General features: G+C 44.8%; 1 protein-coding gene across 1 annotated transcript in view; it reads left to right on the forward strand.

The window, feature by feature from the left end:
* Positions 1 to 18,672, forward strand: part of CCDC180 (coiled-coil domain containing 180) — an 87,298-nt gene that overhangs the window by 48,814 nt on the left and 19,812 nt on the right. The window contains 7 exon segments of the mRNA XM_011939465.1: positions 1,570 to 1,796; positions 5,571 to 5,746; positions 7,359 to 7,539; positions 8,678 to 8,824; positions 12,917 to 13,061; positions 13,239 to 13,355; positions 15,982 to 16,080. Of these exon segments, the coding sequence (XP_011794855.1) occupies positions 1,570 to 1,796; positions 5,571 to 5,746; positions 7,359 to 7,539; positions 8,678 to 8,824; positions 12,917 to 13,061; positions 13,239 to 13,355; positions 15,982 to 16,080 (1,092 nt within the window).

Here is an 18,672-nt window from a genome sequence, read left to right on the forward strand (position 1 = left end):
CTGGGAGGCAGAGCTTGCAGTGAGCTGAGATCCGGCCACTGCACTCCAGCCCGGGGGACAGAGCAAGACTCCGCCTCAAAAAAAAAAAAAGTCTGCAGAAGTTTTTCCTGCTTTTTGTTCAGCTATGCCCTGCCCCTAGAGGTGGAGTCTACAGAGGCAGGCAGGCCTCATTGAACTGAGGTGGGCTCCACCCAGTTCAAGCTTCCCGACCGCTTTGTTTACCTAGTCAGTCCTTAGCAATGGCAGACGTCCCCCCATCCAGTCAGGCTTTCCACCTCACAGTTCGATTTTGGACTAGCAATGAGCAAGGCTCCATGGGTGTGGGACCTGCTGAGCCAGGCGTGGGATATATTCTCCTGGTGTGCCATTTGCTAAGACCGTTTGAAAAGCTCAGTGTTTAAGTGGCAGTGTCCTGATTTTCCTGGTACAGTCTGTCACCACTTCCCTTGGCTAGGAAAGGGAAATCCCCTGACCCCTTGTGCTTCCCGGGTGAGGTGATGCCCCGCCCTGCTTTGGCTCGCCCTCTGTGGGCTGCACCGACTTTCTGACCACTCCCACTGAGATGAACAAGGTACCTCAGTTGGAAATGCAGAAATCACCCATCTTCTGCATCGATCATGCTGGGAGCTGCAGACTGGAGCTCTTCCTATTCGGCCATCTTGGAATCAACCTCTACTTTTTGTATTTTTAGTAGAGACAGGGTTTCACCATGTTGCCCAGGCTGGTCTCAAACTCATCACCTCAAATGATCTGCCGCCTCAGCCTCCCAAAGTGCTGGGAGTACCAGTGTAAGCCACTGCACCCAGCCATAGCAATGCTTTCTAAAATTCACTTTCCTCTCCTCATTTCCCTGCAACCTACTCTAAAGTCACTCTTCAACTGTGTGGCTTTCCTTATCCCTCCCTGATTCTCTCTCCTTCTCAATTCCTCCTTATTGAATAGATCAACTTAGACTCTCTTGCTTCACCTTGGCCTGTTTATTTCTTCTCTCTTCCTATTCTCAAAAGCTCCATATCCAAGCTGGCAGACAGAGCTCTCCTTTGAGTGCAGGGAAGTTACTCTCATAAAGTAAATCTTGTCCTCAAAACACATTCAAAATCACAGAACAATAACTTGAATTTCATAATCATAGAATTGCAGAAGAATCATTTCCTATATTGTTGTGGAAAAATTGGTATCTTAGACTTCTTTTTGAGCAGGAATCCCAAACTCACATTCCCACAGGCATGTAATAGAAAAGAGGGCTGGAGACCAAGTGTAAAATAATGACAAATGATGAAGACTGTGCAGGTATTACTTAACTCCAACTAAAGATGCCATGTGGGAATGCAGGTTCAGAATTGACATATTTTCTGATGTTTTAAGAGAAATTAGAAACCCAGATTTTTATGTAGAACTTCCCAATTTTAAAAGCACTGTGCGTTGCGGGGGTGTGGAACCTAGGCAAGATTCAGCCATAATCTTGGCCCAAAATTTGGTTTACAACCTCTGATATCAAGGAACCTGTGGTTGGCATTCCCAAGTCCGTTTGATGATATCAAGTCAACTTTAGTCTTGTTGCCTGCTTAGGAGGAAGACAAGGAAGAGGGTCTGGAGGAGACATACTATGAGGACATGGAGTCCTTCACAATCTCCAGTGGAAACACGTATTTTGTCTTTGTACCCCTGGAAGAAGAAGAGCATTGCAGGAAGTCCCATTCCACCTTCTCAGCCACGTTCATCAGCGACACTTCCAGTGCCAAGTTCATAGAACAAGTGACAATAACATCGAGACTAATTTTAGAAATTAAGAAACAGTGAGTAAAAAACTATTTTATTCTCATCCTGTTGTTCTGAGTTTTGTTAACAAGGTGAAATGTTAAAAAAGAAAAAAAGAAAAGAAAAGGATTGGACTGGTATCACTTGGATAAAGAAAAAATATAGGTAACTGAAGGAAGGTAGGGGTGAGAAACACAATAAAAAAATGGCAAAATCCAGGAATTATTTGCAGTCACAGATATCTTCTGTGAGAGTGACCCCCTGCACCCACCTCAGGAGGCTGTCTGATGGCTTGGGCCTTGGACATAAGATACAGTGTTTTCCCTGCCAGATACTTTTGAGTTCTATTTCCTGGTACATCTGTAATCGTAAGGCTGCTTTTCTTTTTCTATTTTAATTCTACAGATATACACCATAAATATAAATATCTCATGTATAGCATTTTGTACTCAATATGTGCAAAATATAAGAATGGAACTGTTCACTCATAGAGTATATCCATGTCCATTGCTAGAAGACATGGCCAAAAGATATTACCAAAGAGTTTCATTGCAGAAAATATAAGAAAATTGAAGAATAGAGAAATGACCCATAACCCCAAGTAAATTCCCACCAAGGGGAATTTACTTCCCCTAACTCCCAAGTTTCTGGGCCTTTGTGTTTGAGTTTGGATCAAATGTGGACATTTGTGTTTGCCTTTTGGATGGCATTCTCATTGTCCTCCTGCCTCTACAATGTCGTAGGAGGACTCATCAGCTAGAGATCTCCTGGTTTGTTCACCTCCCATATGTAACATGGGCAGGAGGCTGGAGATAAGGAATGAAAGGAGTACAGTCAGGCCTTTGGGCTCTTTCTCCTACACCTCAGCAGCATCTCACCTTGGAAATGTCTCTTGACTCAAACATCATCCCTCTCCTTCCTCTACCACAGGCCATCATCTGCCCTCTCCATGGCAGATAGGACAAAGGTCAGCAAGGACTATCACAGGAGCTATTATTTACCGAGTGTATTTAATCCCCTTAATAAATATGAGACAGGTACCATAATTAACTCCATTTTACAGTTGAAGAAACTGAGGCTCAGAGAGTTAGTCATTTGGCCTAGATCTCCATGACAGAAAGCAGTTTGATCCAAGATATGAATCCAGACAGACCCTGTAACTCCAGAATCTTGCACCAAGCACTATGCTATCTGGCCGTTTGACTAACCAGAAAAAAATTATCTGTCCAACTGATTGGGTTTGCATACTGAAGGATAACATGCCTTCATGAAAGTATGAAAGTCGTAAGTGTGTAGCTCAATGAATTGCCCAAATATGACACAGTTGATACCCAAAGCCCACAAGAAATAAAACAATTACCAACCCTCCAGGAACCCACTTTGTGTACCCATCCCAAGCCACCACTCTGTCTTCCCCAAAGATAACAAATATTATAACTTCTGAGTTCATTTTGCTTATTTTTTAACTTTATCTAAATTAGGTCATACAGAACTCACTATTTTATCATGTTTATGAGACATATATATTATTGAATGTGGCTAGAGTTCAGTTTTTATTTCTGTATAGTATCCCATTATAAAAAAATGTAATCCATTTTATTAATCCATTTTACTGATACACGTTTGGTCTTTCCAATATACCAATAATGTTGCTCCGAACACTCTTGTACAAGTCTTCTGGTGAATATATGTATACGTTTCTGTTACATATAGAACTAAGAGTGAAACTGCTGACTCACAGAGTGTGTGTCCATATCCATCTGTAGGAGATACGGCCAAAAGATGCTACCAAGGAGTTTTCAAAATTGGTTTTTGACAGTTTTACAGTCTACAACAGCATATGAGAACTTCAACTGCTCCACAACCTCAGTGGTGTTGTTAGTGGTTTTTATCTTAGCCATTCTGGTATAGTTATAGTGGTGTTTCATTGTGATTTTAATATGTATTCTCCTGATGAGTATGATATTGTATTCTTTTTAAAATACTCGTTGGGCCATTTGGTTATCTTTTTGTGAAATGCCTAGCAAAATCTTTTGCCTATTATATTTCTGGTTGATTTTCTGTCTTTTTTCTTATTAATTTATGGGAATTAATTATGTATTCTATAGCCGGGCGTGGTGGTGTATGCCTATAATTCCAGCTACTCAGGAGGCTGAGGTAGGAGAATCGCCTGAACCTGGGAGGTGGAGGTTACAGTGAACCGAGACAGTGCTGCTACACTCCAGACTGGGAGACAGAGTGAGACTCCATCTCAAAAAAATTAAATTATATATTCTATATAAGGCTTTGTCAGATAAATAAATGGCAAATGTTCATCCCCTCTCTGCACTTGCCTTTTTTACTCTCTTTCAAGTTATATCTTTTGATGAGCAGAAGTTCTTATTTCTAATAAGGTCCAATTCATCAATTTTTTAATTAAGGTTAATTTACTTTGTGCCTTACCCCCAAGGACATGGAGATGTTCTCCAATGTTATATATTTAAAATGTTATTGTTTTCAACTTCCATATTAACATCTAAAATCCACCTGGAACTGATTTTTGTTTATGGTGTGAAATAGGGGTCAAGATTCATTTATTTCCCATATAGATAACCAGTTGATCCTGGGTCATTTAATGAAGAGACTCTCCTCTCCCCCACTGCTCTGCCACATGTCTTTTCTAGTTCTCTGTGTGTCTATCCAATGACTTCACTCTGCTTGATTACTACAGCTTTACATTAAGTCTTACTATCTGATAGTGTAAGTCCTCCAACTTTAGTCTTCTCCCTCCATTATTCTTGGCCGTTTGTATTTCTACATAATTTTTTAAATTAGCTCAAGTTTCCATAAGACGTCTGCTGCAATGTTGTTTCTTATTATTGCATTGAATCTATAGATCAGTTTTTGGAAACTGACATCTTAACAATACATGGCCAAAAAAGCATGGTAAATCTTAAAAAGGAAGAAATGATAAGCTGAGAAGCAACATTTGCAACTCACATCAAAGTCAATGACCCTCATGTCCCCAGTATATGAAGAGCTCCTAGAAATTGATTTGTAAAAAAGAACAGCTGTTCACAACAGAGAATTGGGCAAAAGACATTCATGGACAGTACACAGAAAGAGAAACTAAATGCTCTTGGGTTTTTTTGAGGCAGGGTCTCACTCTGTCACCTAGGCTGGAGTTCAGTGGCATGACTCACTGCAGCCTTAACCTCCTGAGTCGATGGGACCATAGGCGCATGTCACTATGACCAGCTAATTTTGTAAATATCTTGTAGAGATGGGGTCTCACCATGTTGCCCAGACTGGTCTCAAACTCCTAGGTTCAAGCAATCCTCCTGCTTCAGTCTCCCAAAGTGCTGGGATCATAGGCATGAGCCACAGTGCCCAGCCTAAATAATCTTAAACACATGAAAATATGCTCAGTCTCAATCATCATATGACAAAATTGTCAAACTTAGACATCTGACAATACACTCTGAGACTGTGGAGAAATAGGAACATCGCTGATGAGAATACAAGTTGACTTCTAGTGGAAACAGTTTGGCCATATCTGCCAAAACCACAAATGTGTTTTAACCTTTGATTCAGCAACTACAGTTCAAGGTCATTTATCCAAAGAAACACTTCTACATCTGACATACGTAATGTCCTCCAGCAGTGGTACGGTTAAACGAGTAATGGTCCATTTACACAATGAAATGCAATGTAGCTGGGAAATGAAATGAGGAAAAGGAGTGAAGGGGGGAAGCCCTTTGGTCTCCATGTGGAAAGACCTCTCATAGGACATGATTGCTGGCAGGGCTGACCCTGGCTGGTTTCTCCCTCAGACTTAGAGCTGGCTTCTTCGAGCACCTCGAGAAGTGGTTTGACCAGTGTTCCCTCAACACCCGGGTCACCGTGGCCACCAAAATCAGTGAGCTGGATTCAGAACTGGAGCTGCATCTGCACCTGCATCAGCCAAGAGCCCAGCAGATTGAAAAAGACATCCACAACGTCAGGGCAGGTACAGACACTGCCTGGGAATGTCTGCCCTGCCCCCAGCCCCTCCTTCAATGTCTGCTCCACTGTGGCTCCATGTCCATTAGCTGTCCCAGTTTGTACCATGCAATGTTTAGCATGTTCTTATCACACCATGGAAGATGTGCACGAGGGTTTGCACCTCCGAGGCTTGCAGAAAAAGGTGGTACTCAGAATCCTCCTGCGAGATTTTTTTCTCATTTCCATTTTTTTTCAAGAGGGTGTTAGAGTTGAAAACAAAGAGTGTTGTACTGTTTTAGCTCTTGGATGCCAGATCTGCTCATACACCTGTCAGATACACACCTGCATAGTGGATATTCTAGAGGCAAGCCCATAGCTCAGGAATTAGAGCTCTCAGTTTCAACTCCTGTGACCGTGTGACCCTGTACAGGTTACCTGACCTCTCTGACCCCTCTCTCACCTGCAGAAGGGGTTGATGGAGGTGTTAAGGAGATGGTAATAAACCCTTTTTAAATGGTATAGTAAGGAATCATGAGCACCTGGTACAAGATACAGCCTCCAAAAGTGGTGGCCATTATTTCTACTTTATCATTTATCATACATAAAAATACATGCGTTTCACACCTACGTGGTGGGCTCTGTTAATGTGGCAGGGGGCGGGGGGGATGTTTTCAGTAGGATTCTTCAATGACTATTGGTTTTTCACCCAAATTATACCCCAGCTCCTTCAAAGCCCTTTAGAAGTATCAGAGAGCCCCGTCACTAACCCACACAAACTCCTATTCCTGGAGCAGGGAAGGAGTTGTGCAAGTTGACAACTGGCCTTGAATCCCAGTGCTTGCGGGCTCAGGCAACTTGTGTGGCATTTGGAACCTCATTGTTGTCATCTGGAAAATGTGTGTGCTAAATGCACTGAGGAATAAAAAGGATTCTACATCCACTGAGTAGAAGCTCCCTGAAGGCTGGCTCCCTGTCCTTCCCAGGCCACCTGAGCCAATACACAGTGTGGAAAACAAGGCGAGAGAAGCGAAGTCCTAGCATCTCACCAGTCATTTTGGCAGAGCTGAGACCACAACACTTCCACCACTTCAGACGATAGTGGGGTCAGATGGGAGGTGGTCAGGGTTGGGGGCTCTAGGGACTCTCTGCTCACCTAAAGGCCTATGAGGGATCCCTGGAAGCCCAGTCCTTGTTCTTGCCACTCCATCTTGGAAGACAGTTGGAATTCAGGCTCACTGGACATAAGTATCTGCTGATAAGGAGCAAACCCAGACTGCTCAGTGCTGTACTTGCTGTTACCCCCCAGACCTTCTCACCTAGATCTCAGCCCTCCCCAACACCCCCTGCCCATCCTGCCTGCTACTCGGCTGCTCCCCAGACTGTCTATCTTCCTGGCTGTGTTCCCTCTGCTCCGGGCAGGGTGTCTCCACCAACAGGAGCTCCCTGCTCATGGCCAGGCCTCCTCTCCAGCCCAAGCCCTGATGAAGGCAACAGGGGCAGGACAAGAGGCCTTGACCTGAGTCGTTCCTGCTCTGCAGCTGGCCTGGGAGAGGCAGCAGATGGGCCTTGTTCCAGGAAAGCAACACGCTGAGGTAAGTCGGGTCCCAGGGACCCCAGCTCTCTTAATCCTTTTTCAGCGGAGCTCTTGCTTCATCAAGAGCGGTTGGACAGGCACTGTGCTGGGGTGACCGAGACGCTGAAGAAGGAGCGGCTGATGTTCTGCCAGTTCCAAGAAGAGCAAAACGTGAGGAGCAAAAACTTCCGCCTCAAGATCTATGACATGGAGCACATCTTCTTGAATGCCACCAGAAGCCAAAAGTAAGAGGTCCTGGGAGTCTCCACCCCAGCCATATGGCTCTGGAATCTCAGTTTGGCTGGTCCTTTCAAAGGAGCTCCCCTCCCTGTAGACACAACAGCAGAAGGCACCTCCAGAGCCTTCTTTTGAGTTAAACTCTTCAAGAGAGTCAAGTCAAACTCTGTGTGGAATATTGCATGGGAAGGCAGGGAGTGAGCAGCCAGAGAGCAAAGAATACACACAGGCAGCATGCGAGGGTGCAAACCAAGTACTATGAAATATCAGTGGTGGGGAGGGCTTCCCCTCAGGAAAAATCAGGGAGGGCTTCCTGCAGGAGGCAGCATTGAATATGAACTCAGAAGAGCCCCGAATGGAGAAAGATGGGAGAGGGTTGCGTTCCACAATCACTGAAAGAGCACTGGCTCAGCTCAGTGTAGGAGTGTGCTCAGGGCAGAGCAAGGGGCTCCAGAGAGGCCATTTGGGATATGAGATGGAGGCCTCAGGCAGGTCCCAGGGAGGAGACTGGCAAGTGTCTACGCAACCATCAGGCACATGAGGGACAGCTGGTTCTGGTGGACTTGGTTGTAGAGAGGACACTCTCAGGGCACTCTTTTAGGGGATCATGGGTGCAGGAGCCACCTTGCTGGGGGTCAGACACAGCCCACTGGAGCAGGGACAAAGATCCAGTAGGATCTTCTGGGATTCTTTCACCAATTTGATTGCAAGGGTCAGAGAGAGAAGGACGCCCTCTGATCCAGCACACCCAGAGTGTGTCCTACAGACACTGGAATTTGGAACTTCTTTCTACTTCCCCCTTTGCTACCCAGAGAAGCTGGGCAGCTGGGCACAGCTTGTGGAGCCCAAATAGACTCCCAGGATGTCCTCCTTTCAGGCCCAGGCCACCACCCTTCCCTCTCATGCCCCCCTAACTGGTCATCCATCAGCACTGTGTCCCCAGGAAGGTCACCTATCACCACCTGCTCCTCCCATGTCTTCAGGTTGCTCACCATCACCACCTGTCCCTCCTGTGTCCCCAAGCTGGTCATCATCACCACCTGCCCCTCCCACATCCCCTAGGCTGATCACCATCACCACCTGCCCCTCCCTTGTCCCCCAGGGTTGTCCCCCATCACCGTCCTGTTCCTCCTCTGTCTCCCACAGGCTGGTCATTCTCAGCAATACACTGCACCAGGAGTTGCTTAGCTATGTTGATGTCACCCAGGTGTCCCTGCGCAGCTTCCGGCAGTACTTGGAGGAGAGTCTGGGCAAACTCCGCTACTCAAATATTGAGTTCATCAAACACTGCAGGTGGGAGCCAGTGTCCAGGGCCTGTTGAGGCCACCTGAGTTTCTCTATTGGGATGTGGTCTCGTTTCCCCCTTAATTTTTAGTTTTGACAAAATATACATAACATCAAACTTAACTCTTAACCATTTTTAGGTGCACAGATCAGTGGCATTAAGGATATCCTGGTCGTTGTGCTACCATCACCACCATTGGTCACCAGAACTTTTTCATCTTCCCAAACTGAAACTCTGTACCATTAAACAAGAACTCCCCATTCCTCCGTCCCCACAGCCCCTGGCAACCACCACCCTGCTTTCTGTTTCTATGAATTTGAAACCTCGAGGTACTTCATATAAGTGGAATCACATATTTGTCCTTTTCTTGTCTGGCTCATTTCATTTAGCATATTGTCTTCAAGGTTCATCCATGTATCTTGTGTCATGTGTCACAAAATCGTGTGTCATCCATATATCATGGTTCATCCATGTATCATGTACCATGTGTCACAAAATCATTCCTTTTTAAGGCTGAATAATGTTCCATTGTGTGTATAGATCACATTTTGTTTACCCATTCATCTTTGATGGGCATTTGGGTTGGTTCCATCTTTTGGCTATTGTGAATAATGGTGGTAGGAACATTGGTGTACAAATACCTGTTGAAGGTCCTGGTTTTAATTATTTTGGTTATTTCCTAGAAGTGGAATTGCTGGATTAAACAGTAATTCTATGTTTAACTTTGAGAGGAACCCTCATACTGTTTCCACAGCAGCTGCGCCATATTCATTCTCACCAGCAATGCACAAGGGTTCCAATTTCTCTACATTATCACCAACGCTTGTTACTTTCTGGTGTTTTTTGTTTTTTATAATAGACCTGTTAATGGGTGTGAAGTGTTTCTGTGTTGTGGTTTTGATTTGCATTTCCCTGACAATTAATGATGTTAACCTTTCCATGTGTTCATTGGCCATTCTTTCCCCTTATTTTCACCCCTGCAATCTGAATCCTGGATGAAAGTAATCCTAGATTTAGTCTTTGACATTTTTGAAAGGCTATATTTATTTTTTAAGGCTTATGCTATTTTAAACATCACAAATCTTTTAATCATTACAGCATAATCAAACACAGATTGTATATAAAGTACAAAGTGGAAGCCCTCCAAAAATATATTTTCTATGTGCCTGTACTTATGTATACATGAGCAAAACATTGTTAGTTTTGTACAGAAGTGGAATGCTAGTACACACGCTGACCCACAGCCCCCCACTACCACCATCACCAAATCATGGTGATGTAGGGAGTAAAGGAACTTTCTTTCCAACCCTGAAGTTCCAACAGTGTGAGCCAATACAACAAGGCCGGGCACAGTGGTTCACGCCTGTAATCACAGCATTTTGGGATTCCGAGGCGGGTGGATCGCCTGAGGTCAGGAGTTCGAGACCAGTCTTGCCAACATGGAGAAACCCCGTCTCTACTGAAAATACAACAATTAGCTGGGCGTGGTGGCAGGCGCCTATAATCCCAGCTACTTGGGAGGCTGAGGTAGGAGAATTGCTTGAACCCGGGAGGCGGAGGTTGCTGTGAGCTGAGATCGCACCACTGCACTCCAGCCTGGGAGACAGAGCGGGACTTCATCTGAAAACAACAACAACAACATCAACAACAAACAAACAAACAATAAAACAATAAAGACGATAAACAGATTAATGGGAAAAAGACACACCGATTTATTAACGTGCAAGTGTCACACAAAGTTTGAAACTCAAACAAAGGCCAAGTGGTTGAATCTTAAATATCCTCTTCATAGGAGAGTGAGAAATGGGAGATGTAGGAAATTTTAGTGGAAGGGTAAATGATGTTTAGGGGAGATTAATGGACCCAAAGAACAGACAATAGCCTGGGACCAATTCTGTATGGGCTCTGGGTGTGGTGTCAACTCCAGTCTTCCTTCCTACAACTATGCATCAGTTTCTCCTGGTTGATGAGTTATCTGGGGAAGGGATTCACAACAGTTGAGTATCTTCTGGAGGATCCAGCCTTTAGGTAGATAGGTGAACTTTAGAGAAAGCTCTTCCCTGCATTTGCTGCTCCCCAAGTACTCTCAGTTTTAAGTTCAAAGTAGCACATTTTTGGTATCATTTTCTGAGCCCCAACAGTGGGCACCTTCCGTGTCAATATCTACAAAGCTTGCATTTGTTTTAAATATTAAGATTTTTCTGATTATAAAAATAGAATTTTTAAAGAAAATTTGGAAAATAGCAAAAACTAGAACTATAATTTGACATGTTAATCATCTCTACCTTGCCTATCTCTGCATCCGTCTTGCATATTTTAGCTTCATTCTAGCTAATTTCTTTGTATTTTTTTTCCAGGTCACTGATTCACTCTGTGACTGTGTTGAACCTCCTGCAAATCTGTTCATTGAGTTTTCAATTGTAATTATTATAGCTTCCATTTGTAGATACATACATATATGTGTATATATGTGTGTGTGTGTGTATATACATATATATATATATATTTTTTTTTTTTTTTTTTTTTGAGACAGAGTCTTGCTCTCTCACCCAGGCCGGAGTACAGTGGCACAGTCCCCGCTCACTGCAACCTCTACCTCCTGGGTTCAAGCGATTGTCCTACCTCAGCATCCCGAGTAGCTGGGACTACAGGCATGTGCCACGATGCCCAGCTAATTTTTGTATTTTTAGTGGAGACAGGGTTTCACCATAGTGGCCAAGCTGGTCTTGAATGCCTGACCTCAAGTGACGCACCCGCCTCTGCCTCCCAAAGTGCTGAGATTATAGGTGTGAGCCACCACTCTCTGCCCATTTATAATTATATTTGATACTTTTTCAAAACTGCCTGCTCCTTGTTCATATTTTGAAGCTTACTTTTTATTCCTTTAAACATCTTAAGCCTAGTTATTTTATAGTCTATATCTGATATTTCTAATATCTGAGGGTTTGGGGGAGGTCAGTTTCTGTTCTCTATTGTTTCACTGTTTTTCATGCATGGTATCTTGTATCTTGATTCCTTATCAATTTTTTAAGCTACGAGTCACTCATTTTCCTTGGGACTTTATCTGTGGCATTCTTTGAGGCCTGGACTGGACATTGCATTCCTTCAGAGAGAATCCTTATTTGTTTCTGCTGGGTAGCCAGGAAGCACTACCTCCCCAGGATCAATTAGAATTCTCTGCTTGAGGTTTTTTGGGTCACTACAGAGAACATGAACTCATTTTGTAAATGTATGTGAAGTCTAGTTTGTGTGATGAATTTTCAGAGGAGAGAGATCTTTTCTTTCCTCTTTGCACTTGGATCTAGACAGGCGAGAGTCCTGGCATCTGGTGGATTCGTTCCTTCCTTGGTCTTAAAATGCAAGGGTTGTCCTCTGGATCCAGCTCTAGGCTATCCCTTCACCTGTGCAGTCATCAAGACTGAAACTCCAAGGCTCTGGTGCAAAGTCTTGGCTTCTGGTGCTGCCCACCTCCCAAGCTCCCTTCTAGTGTCACTTCATCTGGAATTTTTTATTTTATTTTATTTTTTTGAGGTAGAATCTTACTCTGTCAGCCAGGCTGGAGTGCAGTGGTGCAGTCTCGGCTCACTGCAACTTCTCCCTTCTAGGCTCAAGAAATCCTTCCACCTCAGCCTCCCAAGTAGCTGGAATCACAGGCACATGCCACCTCACCTGGCTAATTTTTTTACTTTTTGTAGAGACAGGGTCATGCAATGTTGCCCAGACTAATCTTGAACTCCTGGCCTCAAGTGATTTTCCTGCCTCAGTCTCCCAAAATTCTGGCTTTACAGACATGAGCCACCACACCTGGCAAGTTTATGTGGAATTCTTACCTTTACACAATTCCAAGAAAGCTATTTTTATTTTGAATTTTGTTTCAGTTGGGTCTGTTAGGGTCTCCAACCTGATGAACTGACAAAAATGGAAATTCTGCACCATTTATGAATCCTACTCCTGTCCTTAAGCTATCTGCATTCATTTTCCCACATCTGGAACTCTAACCGGAAGCCTAGATTAAAAGTGTGTGTCAGCCACAGTATTTGGGATAGATGAGAACTCTCAGGTCTGATCCATGGCTTTTATTTGTCTCTGATTATTTTCAGATTGTTTTCAGAGGGAGGCAACTTTTCTCCTAAAGAAATCAATTCACTGTGTCACCGACTGGAGAAGGAAGCTGCCCGGATAGAGTTGGTTGACAGTGTCATCATGCTCAACATGGAGAAGATGGAGAATGAGTACCTGGACCAGGTGGGGCCCCCAGCCAGGCCCCAGGCCAACCAGTTCCACAGTATCCGGTTCTCAACTCCCTCTGAAGGGGGGCTAAGCCCTCCATCCAACCATTCACTGAGCCTGTCCCCCTCCTCTTTCAGAGTCCAAAAGGTCCAGATTAAGCCCCTGTCCTTTACCCTTTATCTCTCTGTGCAGGCCAATGATGTCATCAACAAGTTTGAAAGCAAATTCCATAACCTGTCTGTGGACCTTATTTTCATAGAGAAAATCCAGCGGTTGCTGACGAATCTGCAAGTGCACATCAAGTGCCAGGTAGGATAGGTTCATTCTTCTTCAAGGATCGTTATCACACACACCTGCACACAAGGCACTGTCCCCAGTGCTGGGAGGCCAGTGTGGTCTCTGTCCTGTGCGTGGACTTGCTCTCCAGCCGGGAAGACAGAAACAATCTTTTTTTTTTTTTTTTTTTTTTTGAGACAGGGTCTTGCTTTGTCACCCAGACTGGAGTGCAGTGGCGTGAACACAGCTCACTGTAGCCTCAACTTCCTGGGCTCAAGCAATCTCCTTCCTCAGTCCCACAGGTAGCTGGGACTACAGGCACACGCCACCATGCCCAGCTAATTTTTTCTATTTTTTGTAGAGATGGAGTCTTCCTATGTTGCCCAGGCTGGTCTTGAATTCCTGGGCTCAAGCGATCCTCCTGCCTCAGCCTCCCGAAGTGTTGGGATTACAGACATGAGCCACTGTGCCTGGCCAAAAGTGAAATCTTAATAACCGCTAACGTTTACTAGTTATTGAGCACCATTCATCCTGCTGAGCAACTTGCTTTGATTAGCTGTCTTAGTCCTTAAAAGAACTATAGGAGGCAAGTACTGTTTTTATCCCCATTTTAGAGATAAACTGAGGCAGCATTTTAGTGACTTAGGTAGGAATACAGAGCTCTTAAAGGGTAAAGTCAAAATGTGAACCCAGGTCTGACCGACACCAGAGCTTACGGCCTTAACCACAAACAGGCCATGGGTGCAACAGAAGGAGAAGGTGGCTGCGTGGGGATTGAGGGGCCAGAGAACTTCACCTGGGCTAAGAAAGTGGGGCTTCCAGAGGCTTGAGGGAGAAGTAGGAACCAGCCAGGTAGGTGGTAAGGAGTGAAGCATTCTGGAGAGAGATGCTGGAGAAAATCCAAGGGGCTGGAGCCCAGGACTACAAGAGTGCAAGGGAGAGAGTAGGGAGCTCTGTGATTGGAGAGCACCAGCGGGGAGGCAGTGGGGGCCTGGGAAGGGTTCAGGTGGGGCTGCATGCTCGGGGCTAAACTTGGAGGGTGGGGGTCCTGGCTGCTGACCACAGAAAGGCTGGAGGTGGGTAGGAGTGAGGCAGAAGTGCTAGGCTGAGGGGGAGAGAATCATGGCCTGGGCACAATGTCAACAGGGATGCATTCTGATTCCAGAGCTGAGTGGAAGTGGGATGAGAGGGACTTGGGGTACACTGGAAGTGAAGGGCCTGGGTTATCGGCATAGGTCAATACCCATTCAGGGAACAATGTTTGAGGACCCACTAGGGCTAGGACAAGCGGAGGTGAGGAGGACAGCCTTGTCTTTTGGGAGTGGCAAGTACAGTTCGATAAAAGAAGGGTTTGCTGGCATCTCAGGCTCTGAGATAGGGACTCCAGACCCAGCTTCCTGCCCCTTTCGCCCCAAGAAGCATTTAATTCATCCACCTGTGAAATGGAAATCATAAAAGCAATTCCTAATATTATGGCACCGATAAAGGAGCTAATATGTGCTAAACTCATGACATAGTCCCTGGAGCATAGTGAATCCTTAATAAAGGCAGGCTCTGGTGGAGGTCCCAGATGAACCTCCCAGGACCGGCTTCCAGTCATTCCAGAAGGAGCAGGAGGCAGCTGCAGGCAGCAGAGCCCATGGCTCCAGGGCATGTCACCACACTCTTGTTTGAGGAGCATATTCCTAATGGGCCTCCAGCTGGTGCTGGCACTGATTCTTTTTTCTGAGTTGATATTTGGGGACTGTTCGTGGTGTACAGGGGTTGCATTTCAAAATATCTAATACCTGTGATAAACAAAATACATTTCCATCATGGACAATACTGGGAATATAGAACAAATACAAAACTGAGAGTAAACCATAATTCTGCCACACAGCATAACCCCTGTTAAAGATTTCCATTTATTTTTTAAGCTTTTTTTCTATACATGAAAAGATGGAGATATGCCAAAATTGGCTGCTTGCTATTTATACCAGTTTTATAAGCTGTATAATCTTTAAATATTCTGCAAAGATACTGTTTTGATGGCGTCTCTGTCATGGATGTGTTAACATTTTACTTAAGCATTCATTTCTGGAGGAACATTTGGTGAATTTCGCTTCTTGTTATGAAAGGTGATGCTGTGAGAAGTGCACTTGCCAGGATGGTCTGACCACATCCTTAGGACGCCTCCTGGAAGCCACAGTCCTGGGTCAGAGCATGACCTTTCTATGGCTCTCTAAGCTTTCCAGGGAGTTTTTCCAGCCTTGGCCCTGCACTGCTGGAGCAGAGCCTGTGTACTTTCCAGGACAATCTGACTGCATCCTTAGGGTGCCTCCTGGAAGCCACAGTCCTGAGTCAGAGCATGACCTTTCTATGGCTCTCGAAGCCTTCCAGGGAGTCTTTACAGTCTTGGCCCTGCACTGCTAAAGCGGAGCCTGCCCTCCCAACTCCCTCACCACACTCTGGGGTGCCAATTTTGCTTGAAGCTTACTTGAGAGAGGAAAAAAATCTTTTTAATTTGTATCAATCTAGCGTCTGGTAAAACTGCATATTTTCCCCCGATTTCATTTTTTTCCGTGCCTAATCAGTTTCTCAGATGGTATGTTTCACAGAACATTTCCCAGATCACAATATGTATTCTAGAAACAAAATCTCGGAACCTCTGGTTTTCTAGGTGGCAAAATCCAATTCACAAACAAATGGATTAAATTTCTCTCTACAACAGCTTCAGAACAAGATAAAAACTTGTCAAGAGTCCAGGGGAGAGAAAACCGTAAGTGTTCAATAGATTCTGCGTGTGAATAATAAAGATATATCATGCTAGAATCATAAATGTGAAATAAACGTATATGTGTGTATAGGATTTCTCCAGCACAAGGTGGGATGGGGGGACATCTCTGAGCCTTCCTACTTAACCCATGGTTCATGGAATGAAGAAAGGAACAGAAGAGAAAGCAGCCACTGTTCTCCACCCCCAACCCCTCCCAGGCAAGCATGGAGCAGTGTCTAGAGTTGGGGGAGGCCTGAGTCTGGCTTCCTCTGACCTCACTCCCTTGGGATGTCACCAGGTGTCCCTTGCTATGTAAGGAGAACTCAGTCCCAGAAGCATAACAGAAGCGGGGCCCTGCCCCTTGAACAACCACGTTTTGTTTGACTTTCCACTTGCTTTTTTTTTTTTTTTTTTTTTTTTTTTTAGATGGAGTCTTGCTCTCTCACCCAGGCCGGAGTACAGTGGCACAGTCCCCGCTCACTGCAACCTCTACCTCCTGGGTTCAAGCGATTGTCCTACCTCAGCATCCCGAGTAGCTGGGACTACAGGCATGTGCCACGATGCCCAGCTAATTTTTGTATTTTTAGTGGAGACAGGGTTTCACCATAGTGGCCAAGCTGGTCTTGAATGCCTGACCTCAAGTGACGCACCCGCCTCTGCCTCCCAAAGTGCTGAGATTATAGGTGTGAGCCACCACTCTCTGCCCATTTATAATTATATTTGATACTTTTTCAAAACTGCCTGCTCCTTGTTCATATTTTGAAGCTTACTTTTTATTCCTTTAAACATCTTAAGCCTAGTTATTTTATAGTCTATATCTGATATTTCTAATATCTGAGGGTTTGGGGGAGGTCAGTTTCTGTTCTCTATTGTTTCACTGTTTTTCATGCATGGTATCTTGTATCTTGATTCCTTATCAATTTTTTAAGCTACGAGTCACTCATTTTCCTTGGGACTTTATCTGTGGCATTCTTTGAGGCCTGGACTGGACATTGCATTCCTTCAGAGAGAATCCTTATTTGTTTCTGCTGGGTAGCCAGGAAGCACTACCTCCCCAGGATCAATTAGAATTCTCTGCTTGAGGTTTTTTGGGTCACTACAGAGAACATGAACTCATTTTGTAAATGTATGTGAAGTCTAGTTTGTGTGATGAATTTTCAGAGGAGAGAGATCTTTTCTTTCCTCTTTGCACTTGGATCTAGACAGGCGAGAGTCCTGGCATCTGGTGGATTCGTTCCTTCCTTGGTCTTAAAATGCAAGGGTTGTCCTCTGGATCCAGCTCTAGGCTATCCCTTCACCTGTGCAGTCATCAAGACTGAAACTCCAAGGCTCTGGTGCAAAGTCTTGGCTTCTGGTGCTGCCCACCTCCCAAGCTCCCTTCTAGTGTCACTTCATCTGGAATTTTTTATTTTATTTTATTTTTTTGAGGTAGAATCTTACTCTGTCAGCCAGGCTGGAGTGCAGTGGTGCAGTCTCGGCTCACTGCAACTTCTCCCTTCTAGGCTCAAGAAATCCTTCCACCTCAGCCTCCCAAGTAGCTGGAATCACAGGCACATGCCACCTCACCTGGCTAATTTTTTTACTTTTTGTAGAGACAGGGTCATGCAATGTTGCCCAGACTAATCTTGAACTCCTGGCCTCAAGTGATTTTCCTGCCTCAGTCTCCCAAAATTCTGGCTTTACAGACATGAGCCACCACACCTGGCAAGTTTATGTGGAATTCTTACCTTTACACAATTCCAAGAAAGCTATTTTTATTTTGAATTTTGTTTCAGTTGGGTCTGTTAGGGTCTCCAACCTGATGAACTGACAAAAATGGAAATTCTGCACCATTTATGAATCCTACTCCTGTCCTTAAGCTATCTGCATTCATTTTCCCACATCTGGAACTCTAACCGGAAGCCTAGATTAAAAGTGTGTGTCAGCCACAGTATTTGGGATAGATGAGAACTCTCAGGTCTGATCCATGGCTTTTATTTGTCTCTGATTATTTTCAGATTGTTTTCAGAGGGAGGCAACTTTTCTCCTAAAGAAATCAATTCACTGTGTCACCGACTGGAGAAGGAAGCTGCCCGGATAGAGTTGGTTGACAGTGTCATCATGCTCAACATGGAGAAGATGGAGAATGAGTACCTGGACCAGGTGGGGCCCCCAGCCAGGCCCCAGGCCAACCAGTTCCACAGTATCCGGTTCTCAACTCCCTCTGAAGGGGGGCTAAGCCCTCCATCCAACCATTCACTGAGCCTGTCCCCCTCCTCTTTCAGAGTCCAAAAGGTCCAGATTAAGCCCCTGTCCTTTACCCTTTATCTCTCTGTGCAGGCCAATGATGTCATCAACAAGTTTGAAAGCAAATTCCATAACCTGTCTGTGGACCTTATTTTCATAGAGAAAATCCAGCGGTTGCTGACGAATCTGCAAGTGCACATCAAGTGCCAGGTAGGATAGGTTCATTCTTCTTCAAGGATCGTTATCACACACACCTGCACACAAGGCACTGTCCCCAGTGCTGGGAGGCCAGTGTGGTCTCTGTCCTGTGCGTGGACTTGCTCTCCAGCCGGGAAGACAGAAACAATCTTTTTTTTTTTTTTTTTTTTT

The sequence above is a fragment of the Colobus angolensis genome, unplaced genomic scaffold, assembly GCF_000951035.1.
Source record: "Colobus angolensis palliatus isolate OR3802 unplaced genomic scaffold, Cang.pa_1.0 Scaffold181, whole genome shotgun sequence".
NCBI classification, from domain to species: Eukaryota; Metazoa; Chordata; class Mammalia; order Primates; family Cercopithecidae; genus Colobus; species Colobus angolensis.